The 10,370-nt window shown below is 41.0% G+C and overlaps 1 protein-coding gene across 1 annotated transcript; it reads right to left on the bottom strand.

Annotated features, from left to right (window-relative positions):
* Positions 1-6,832: 6,832 nt before the first annotated feature.
* Positions 6,833-8,197, bottom strand: LOC141715207 (uncharacterized). Its single transcript, XM_074518685.1, has one exon. The coding sequence runs from the start codon at positions 8,195-8,197 to the stop codon at positions 6,833-6,835; it is 1,365 nt and encodes a 454-aa protein (XP_074374786.1).
* Positions 8,198-10,370: the final 2,173 nt, after the last annotated feature.

Raw genomic sequence — 10,370 nt, forward strand, 5'->3', positions numbered from 1 at the left:
TCATCTTTTCATCTGCATATTTCAAGATCATATTTCTAGTTTTTATTGTTAAATCCAAACCACTAGAAATCTTTATCTTGCTCTTGTGTAACAATCTAGCGGATCAAAATCCTAGAACTTAATCTCAAATTGCGTTTAGCATTTGATTCTAATTATTACAAAAATAGAAAAAGTTCATGTCGAATTTATTCTAAATTTGTGATAATTAATTTGAGATTAATTCCTTGTAATCGATACAGTTGTTGTAACACCTTTCAAGTTTAATAATATTTTTATTTAACTTGAATTTTGTTTCACATTTTTTATTCCGCATTTATTCGATTATTTGGTACTGTTTGTATTCAACCCCCCCTTCTACAAACACATTGGGACCTAACAATTGGTATCAGAGACTTCTGATTAACGAACAAATCAAGATCCTAGACTTTTGTGATTTTTCAACTCTTTGAATTTTTATTCATTCAAAAAATTCATAATGACTTCACAAAAAGTTGGAACCGTTAAAATTCCACAATTTGATAAAGAGAATTATATTATGTGGAAGAAGAAGATGCTCTTGTTTTTACAAGTTGCAAATCCCAAATATTCAATCTTGTTAAAGAAGGGTATAAAAACTCCGATGGTTATTGAACCGGAGGTGATAATAGATGATGTGGTGACTACTAAAGCTAGAACCAATCCAAAAGAGCCCGAATATTTTACTCCTGCTGAGAAGGAAGTAGCCTCCTTGGATGCCAGCCTTCAATTAATATTAATTGATTCCCTTGATCCCTTGATGAACAGACATGTGATGAACTGTAAAAATTCTAAACACATGTGGGAAACTATTGAGGTAATTAATGAAGGTACAGAGGAAGTTAGGGAGAACAAGTTGGAAATCCTAACCTCTGAATATGAACATTTCAAATCAAATCCAGGAGAAGGAATTACCGAAGTGTTTGAGAGGTACAATGCGTTGATCAACAACCTGAACATCAATGGAAAGTATTATTCAATCAGGGAGGTCAACAAAAAGTTCCTTTTAACACTGTCAGCTCATCTTGAACATAGAATCACTGCCATTAGAGAAGCTAGAGATCTGAGTGAGATTTCTTTGGACAGGCTCTATGGAGTGTTAAAAACCTATGAGTTGGAGCAGATTCAACAGAAGGAAGTCTACGGGAAGGATAGAATGGTCAGCACATCTACTGCACTTGTAGCTGAAGGTCAACCACAACAACAATCTCAACAGTTAGAAAGAATGGTACAGTTTTCCAAGGGTGAGGAAAATGAGTTAGTAGCAGAATATGATCCTCCTACTACAAATCAATCAAGTGATGATTTTTATTCCTTGGAAGAGCTGGAGCAATTGGAAGATGAATCAATGGCCCAAATTGTCAAGAGATTCTCTAATATCAGATTCAGGAGGATTCCCAAGCTTAAGTACAAGTCCAACTACAACAAATTCCAGAAAGGTGGATCTTCATCCTCTAACACCAGCAGTGGTGGATACAAAACAGGGATGGTTGATCGGAGCACCATTAGATGCTATAACTGCAATGATTTGGGACACGTTGCCACAGAATGCAGGAAGCCAAAGCAAGCAAGGAAGAACTCTTATGATTCCAATCAGAAGAGTAACTCTGAAAGGGCTTATCTGGCAAAGGGAAGAAGCTGGGATGATACTGATAGTGAAGATGAAGAAGAAGGGAATCTTGCTCTTATGGCTATTGAGGGAAAAGCTTCATCGTCAAGAAAAGAGGTAAAATATATTGATGCTGAATTAGTATATCATCTAGGAGGCAACTTAGATAATGCACGTCGTGATAATGAACTGTTAAGTTTACAGATCAAAGACCTTGAGAAAGAGGTCAATGAATTAAGACTTGTGCATATTAATCAAGACAAGTTAAAAGAACAAGTATCTTTTCTAGAGAATAGAGTTGACTGTTATAGAAAACTCGAAACTATTCTCAAAGACAAGATCACTGGTCTTGAGACTAAGGTTAGAGCCTACTTCAATTCTTGTTCGAAGGCTAAAGAGTTCTACAGTAAGCAAGCTGTTAATCAAACATCTGGAATAGGTTATGATTACAATGTTGCTATTGGAGAATTAGGCATAAACTCCCCTCCTCATGTCTGTGCAAAAGGGAGGGAAGTACCACATGTGCTTAAGGGTGTTAATGAACCCCTCTATAAACCATCAATTGCTGAACCATTTGATGCGACCTCTTCTGTTATTCAAGAAGAAATACGTGCTGAGGATCATGCTTATGAGAAGATTGTTTCAAAGTCATGTGAGTCGAAAGTTCTAGTCAAAGTTGTGAAAGCAACTGAGACTAACTCAGACACACATGAGTTGGATAACAATAATGCCATGTCTACCATGCATAAATTGCCTGCTGTTAATCACTCTCATAAAGCATGTAGTGTTGCTAATTGTATGTCTTGTGCTTTTAATATGATGTATGCTTATTTTAATGGTAAGCATGTGTCTAATGATAAGACTACTCCTCGTCAGCATGTGAATAACAAGAACCATGATAGGTCTAAGACTGCTAGTCCTTCTAAGGCTAGAAAGGAGACATTTGTGCCTAAGCCTTACAAGGTCAAATGTTCAGTCATTGAGAATGTTGAGATCGTTAAAATTAAAAATGTTGTTTTGCCTGACAAAGGACAATTCTACAAGTATGCCGGGCCCAACCAAGTTTGGTTCCGAAGAAGGTCTGATCCATTTGAAGTGCAGGGCATTAAACAAGTGTAACCGGTAGTGTGGATTCTTGACAGTGGATCATCAAGACATATGACCGGAGATAGAGCCCTGCTATCAAATGAGGATTGAGAAAGCTGGCCCCCTGGTTACCTTTGGAGATAACAGCAAAGGTTTATCTGAGGGATATGGCTGTTTGCAAGCTGGGAATGTTATCATTGAAAATTTGTATATTGTGCTAGGTTATTATCAGGAAGCAGTATCTAACATATAGCACCAGTGACGAGACTTGAGAATATTATGACATATCAGGCACCTGCTGCACATTACACTTGGAATTTGACTCTAGTAAGATGTGTACAAGTGTACTCCTGGTTGGTGAGTCAAAAGAGGAAGTCAGTGCACCACAGTTCATGGACTTTGCAGCTGCAGATCTATTGGACTATGCAATCTCTTCTTCATAATCTCACTTCAGGTGGGTATGAACTAGTGTACTGCTCAAGCAATCGTCATATTTATAACTCTCTAATCACTAGGCACAATCATATTGTTTAATATGTGCAGTGAGTTTTAGGAGTAAATCAAACTTCTTTCTACATTAGTGATTTCTTATTTCATGTAAAATCCTTTGAAATCACTATTGTACATCATCTCTCTCAAAAGATTAAATGTATAATTTTCATTCATTATAGATCTTAAGTTCATTTTATCTCTCTATTGCCATATGTTCTGTGATACAGGTTCAATCTCCAATGACTTTCTTTCATTGACAGTCATGAGGTTGAAAACCCACAACGTCTATCCCAGACTGTAAAGACAAACACAAAAACAGAACCAACCAATACTCTCTTACCACTAAATGTAGTATGGATGAGCGTGAGGGAGATAGTGCCTTAGTGCACCACATAAGGAAGGTTCTGAAGTCAACCCAGTAGCTCTGTCTCCTACCTAGATGAGTAGTATTTAAACCGAGACAACTGCTAGCCCCCATACATCTTCTCAAAAAGATGTAATGGCTGAAAAGGCACAAAAACAGTTACTAGATTCATTCTCTCAAAAGGGTTCGTCTATTGAAATTTTCCTGTCGGCCAAGGTATCCGATATAGTGTCACCACCTCAAATATAAACAATTCTTGATGCACAAGGAAAGGTTACACACACAAAGGATGAGTTGACAGAAACAAGAGTTTCGACCATTTTAAGGTCAGATTCGATTGTTCAAGGTTCGTTAATGGACCAATTGCCTTTACAGGTGTTAGGAGAGGATACTGATCCAAAAGCCATATGTCAGTGGTCAGTGTCTACCTCCCCAGGCTTAAATCCCCTGGATGCATCTGCGGATAGTGGATCTGACATAGGCGCAGATCGGCAACTTGTTGACAATGATTCAGATATTACCTGATGAGTCACAAGGAAATGTCTTCACAGATATTAGAAGGGAACTTTGATCTTTATGCTAAATTCGTTGGATCATTGTTTACCTTCCCAGAATTCAAATCTGGAACCCTAAAAGGGAAACTAGCAACTTGTAGATTATGACTCAGATTCATCTGACGAGTTTAACAAGGATGAGGATTTGCGAACTCCCATTGCACCACCTGTGACCTCCTTAAGGATGGCTAAGGTGATTTTCCTTGCAGGTACAGCTGAATGTTGGAGCTATGAGAGAAGAGTGATACATTTGTGAGAATGAGTGTAAACACGAGTGGAGAGAAGAGTGAAACATATGTAAGGTACACTAAACAGAATCACACACTCACAGTGAGGAAGAAAGAGAAACTACTTGTTATTTCTTTTCCAACCAAGTGGAATATGAGAATTCCTTCAGACGACGGCATACATTCCTTCTTTAAGGGGGAGATAAAAGCTTAAGAAATAGTTTGGAGGATTCCTCAACTAAGGGGGAGAAATAGCAGGGAGGAAGAAAAAGATCAAACATGTACACTACACCACACCATTGTTGTTTATAACTACGGATCCTATTGTACGGGGGAGGTGGTAAACACAAGGTGATTTTCTAGTAAGGGAAGAAGCTGTTTTCAAAAGGGGAGTACCATTGGCTTTTATCTGCGGATCCTATTGTACGGGAGAGGTGGTAAACGAAGGTGATCTTCTTTAATCAGTTGATTCTCATAGGGGGAGAAGCAAGAGAGATATGGGCTTCTCAACAGGAAATGTGGTTGTACAAATGAAGATGGAACTACTTGAAAATATGTTCAGTCTAGAGGAACATCTACTTGGAATCTGGAAAATGTTAAATCTGGTCCAGAACTTTTCTACTATTTACTTTGTATTTCTTTTTATATCTTTTTCTTATTTGTTAGTTGAGTTATCCTCTAGGTATTTGTGTGTTATTGTCTAACAAACAAATAGGGGGAGATTGTAAGTCATATGTCATAGCCTATTTGTATATTCGAGGATTCAACTCAACTCAAATAAGAATGTAATAAGTAAATAGTGGATCTACCGTCAAAGAGATCTCGCAAAGTAATATATGTCAAAGGATTCAGAAACAAGGTTCATCTACAGACTTGAGGAATTAATTCACTGAAAGAAGTTCAAGAAATTGATCATGCCTCAGTGATACAAATCAAGATTGTTGATTTAATCAAGTGACAGAGATCTCGTCAGGGTATCAATTAATTACAAGGATTTAGTCTGAAGAAAATCAAGAGTATCAAGGTCAAGGCTTGAAGAAACGTCACGGAAGTTAGTCACTCATGAACCAGACAGTACATCGAGTGTCAACATTGAAGTGGTGGAATTGATTCATAATTGACAGTGATTTTCAGAAGATTTTCAGAAGAATGGTTGCTGCTCAAGATTAGTATAAATTCTCTATTAATTAATTAAGTCATATAATTTAATTAAGAAAATAAATTATATCTGCAAAGATTAATTTATTGATTAATTGAATTAATTGATTAATTAATTCTGAATTAATATTAAGGTTTTTCAGAATTTTAATTGGATTAAAATCTGCATTAAATCAGCAAGACAATTGAAAATGAACTAGCATGACAATCAGGATTGTCATACCGATTGTCATGCCAGGCCATTTTCAATAGTCTCACCGAAAGTTACACTGGGAGGAGGATTGTCTTGCTAGTTCATTCTGATAGTCTTGCTAGTTCATTTGATTGTCATACCGAAATCATGCCAGTTCATTTTCAATAGTCTCACCGAAAGTTACACTGGGAGGAGGATTGTCTTGCTAGTTCATTCTGATAGTCTTGCTAGTTCATTTGATTGTCATACCGAAAGTCTTGCTAGCTGTTGAGATTGTCTTGCTAGTTCAAAGGATAGTCTCACTGAAAGTCCTACCAGCTATGGGATTGTCATTCCAGTTCATTCCATTCTGTTGATTGATTAAAAAAGACAGAAGCAGCCAATTCAACAATTTTTATCCAGAACACAGAAGTCAAGAACAAAGCAGAAAAGAAAAACAAGCAGCAATATTTCATCTTTTCATCTGCATATTTCAAGATCATATTTCTAGTTTTTATTGTTAAATCCAAACCACTAGAAATCTTTATCTTGCTCTTATGTAACAATCTAGCAGATCAAAATCCCTAGAACTTAATCTCAAATTGCGTTTAGCATTTGATTCTAATTATTACAAAAATAGAAAAAGTTCATGTCGAATTTATTCTAAATTTGTGATAATTAATTTGAGATTAATTCCTTGTAATCGATACAGTTGTTGTAACACCTTTCAAGTTTAATAATATTTTTATTTAACTTGAATTTTGTTTCACATTTTTTATTCCGCATTTATTCGATTATTTAGTACTGTTTGTATTCAACCCCCCCTTCTACAAACACATTGGGACCTAACAACCTTACACACATCTTGTCCAAGACTTTGTAAGACATCAAATCTTCCTTCGAGCCGTTCCCCGTTGAAATTTTCTTGGACTATGTAATTTGGGGGCTCTTCTTCTTCCAACATTTCAATCCTGATTGTGTCTTCTAAGAACAACATCGAGGAGGCAATTCTGAGGGGCGCTCGTTTTCTTGCTCAATATAGTAATGGACTCGAATTTCCTCGATCGGTTGTTCGATGCTTCTCTCTCGTTCATCATCTGACGTATCTTTGTTGTGGGTATCCTTTCTCCTAAAGCCCCTCATGGCTTGCCTGTATCATTCCCGAGAGTCATATTGAGAGCCCTTTACGCTGCCCACTCCATTTGGGGTTGGAAACTTGTTGGTAAGATGGTGGATAAAAGTGATGACCCTCATTTCCCTAAGAAAAGGTCGTCCTAGCAACACGTTGTGGGATGACTCATCATTTAGAACCTTGAACTCGAGCATCTTTATCACGGACAACAGACTCTCCCCCAAGGTACATGGCAGTCGAATTGATCCCATAACTCTAACTCCTTCGCCAGAGAAACCATAGACCCAAGAATCTTCTCCCGACATATCCGGATCAGGTAGCCCCATCTTCTTAAAGGTGTTGTAGTAGAGGATGTTTGTCGAGCTTCCATTGTCTACGAAGGCTCTATGGATATTCTTGGTCCCGATCTGGATGGAAATAACCAGTACGTCATTGTGGGGGTGATGTACCCACCGGGCATCTGCTTCTCTGAAGGTGATGTCCACGGACTCGCCCTTAAATACTTTGGGTGGCTGAATTTCCACCCTATGAATGTCGGTTAGAGGTCTGAATCGGGCTTCCCTCGCATACCTTGCCAAGGCTCTGTTACTGCATTCCATCTCAGGATCTCCTCCGTAGATTGCTCGGATGCTGCCATCCTTGACGAACTTATTTTCTCCCAGAGTTTCGTTGTTCGACCCCCGAGAGGCTCGACCTCCTTCTTTCATTACTCTATCAGTGCCATCCTTATGCCTCCTTACTTCCTTAACCACCCATTTGCCAAGATATCCTTCCTTAATAAGAGCTTCGATCTCATCCTTTAGTTGCCAACACTCATGTGTGTTGTGTCCGGATGACTCATGGTATTCGCAATATTTCTTCTTATCTTTGCTTTGCCAAGATGACAGAGCCTCAGGTTTTCTAAACAGCCCTATGTTCTTGTTTACCTCAAAGATGTGTTCAATAGACGCGGCCAAAGGCGTATATCTGCTTGCTCTGTTGTCATAGCTCGAGGGAGGGCTCCATTCCCTCCTTGTGGTCGTAGCATTTACCCGATTTGGGCTCCGACTGCTCCTTCGATATCTTAGGCTTGGAGATCTGTCTCTCTTCCTTGCTTTGCCTCTCTGACTTGTTTGTGAAGTTGGTTGTACCTCTGTCGGAGACTGCTCTATGGCTTTAAATGATTCTGCCAAAGCAAAGACATATGCCAGAGTGGTTGGGTCTTTTCCCTGTAAATGCTTCCAGAAATTTGAGCCGACCCTTAGCCCTGTTATCAAAAAACTTTTCAAAACTTCGTCCGAAGCCCCTCTTACGCTGGTGGACTCAGCGTTGAACCTCTTAAAGTAGGACGTCAAGATTTCATTTTCCCTTTGTCTGATGTTGGCAAGAGTTATAACAGATGGGGGCATACCTCACGGCGGCTTGGAACTTGGTCAGGAACAGAGTCTTCATTTGGTCCCAGGAAGTGATCACCCCCGGTCCGAGCTTTTGAAACTATTGTTGGGCGCTCTCCCTAAAAGTCGCCGCCAAGAGCCGACATCGAGCCAAGTCTGGGACTTGATACACGTCCATCTCTATATTGAATCGAACCAAGAATTCTACAGGATCTGAACTTCCATGTAAACGGAGATCGCTGGTAGTGTTACGATATACGGCCGGCAACTGAGCTTCTCTCACTGCCACAGAGAATGGGGGAAGAAATTTCGGTCGTGGCTGTTACTCTGCCTTCCAAATGGTTGAGCAGCCTCTTCAAATCATCCACATTGAAAGTTCCCACACCTGGGATAGTTTGCATGTGAGGCTGTGGACCTTGGGGCTGAGGTGGAGGTACTACTGCTTGATCTCCACCTGGAGGAGCTTATTGTTGGTTGGTGTTTTGGGCATCCTCAGGTATCACAATCACCTCTGGGTTTCGACCTTGACCTCCCCCCAGATTTTCTCCTTGACTTCGGCCGCGGCCCCGAGCCGTCTCGTGATCGTAATTTGCCACATCTCTATGACCATCATATTCGGCATAATTATCGCTTTCTGCTCGATTATACCAGCGAGTATCCCTGTGACCACGATAGTTATCGCGGCGATATCCATCTAAGTATCTACCTTGACCTCCGCCTCTTCCCCTCCATTGTGGTCTTCTCCACCGGTCATTGCCGTATCCTCGACCATACCCGGTGCCGCTCCTGATTCTCATGGGAATTCAGGGGCACACACGTTGTACCATGGGGCGTCACATCTCTGCGATCAGCCTCTTTTTTCCATTCCATCAGCAACATCCTTAGGTCATCGTCACCCAAGCGGATCCCCAAGCGATTCTTTAAAGCTGCGAAGCCTCTTTGTTCATTCTCCGGTATGGACTTCCGGTTGCCAACATTCCTCAAGACTACGCCCGGACCGGTGCGGGTGAGTAACTCCCCGGTTATCTGCCCGCAGTATTTCTCGACCGTCAGCATCTTCGTCCACAAGTTCGACGATCGGGGTTACATCGTTGGAATAATTCAGACGTCGCGGGCTTATTGGCCCACGTCCACCTTCAGTTCGACCGTTACCGGCCAAGGAATCTCTATCAGTCATGTGAGCCTTCCCAGGTGCGTGAGCAACACGATTATGGCGAAGGTCCTTTCTGGTCTTGCGTCGCTCCACAGTACTTAGCCTTGAGTCGAAACCATTCAAAGCATCTCTCATACGATATAGTTGCTCCAGCAAGTCATCGTTACTGAGCAGCACAGGCGGTTGACCCCCAACATCTAGAGTGGGGCAATCAGTCATGGGTGGAACGTAGGGTTCATGGCGTTCATAGCCATGATCAGATTCTTCTTCAGAGCTTCCATCATAAAAACTTTCATCACGGTATTGAGACATCTTTCCTCCTAGATGCAGATCTTGATTAGCCCCTCCTTCTAGCACCAATTTGTTGACGGAGGAATTTGGGAGCAACAAAGTCTGAGGTTCGTAGCCGGAAACAAGATCTGTGATGGTGGTTCTTTATCGGGAACGTGAACAATAATCGGTGGATCTGACGAACAGTGTTCGTCGGAAAGTATGAACAGTGCTTGGTGGTGGTGATTATTGGTGGACTGAGATCTCTTAGGTTTAGTGATGGATCCTTTGTGCTCTCGCTTCTAACCCCTCGCAATTTGCCTACGTATCCCTATTTATAGGGAATCAAGCCAATGTAGTTCTTGGGGAACAAGAAACCTAGTGGGCTTAGATCTCTTGTCCCGAGGCCTCAGTGGGAAATCCACTGGAAACCGTCTTCTACTAGCTTTAGGAATGTCCGCCGATGAGTCCCAACCACAAAGGCCCAAGGCTCGTCCACGGCTTCGAGACTTCACGGATAAGGCATTTCTCTGGCCAAGGATAACCCTCCGCTACCAGCTGTTTCTCTAGTCCGTGGACGCAGGTATAGCCGTGGTTCACCCCAAATGTTGGACGCATCCTTGTCCCCCAATAAGGAGCCCCTACCAGATTACAGGACAAATGATCCCAAGCTTTTGGGTGCAAAGTGCAGGATACTCCGAAATCTCCCAACGAGGACACCCGTTGACTACAGAGACAGAGCTCCCAAAGCACACACCAGAATTT

The sequence above is a fragment of the Apium graveolens genome, chromosome 3, assembly GCF_009905375.1.
Source record: "Apium graveolens cultivar Ventura chromosome 3, ASM990537v1, whole genome shotgun sequence".
NCBI lineage: Eukaryota > Viridiplantae > Streptophyta > Magnoliopsida > Apiales > Apiaceae > Apium > Apium graveolens.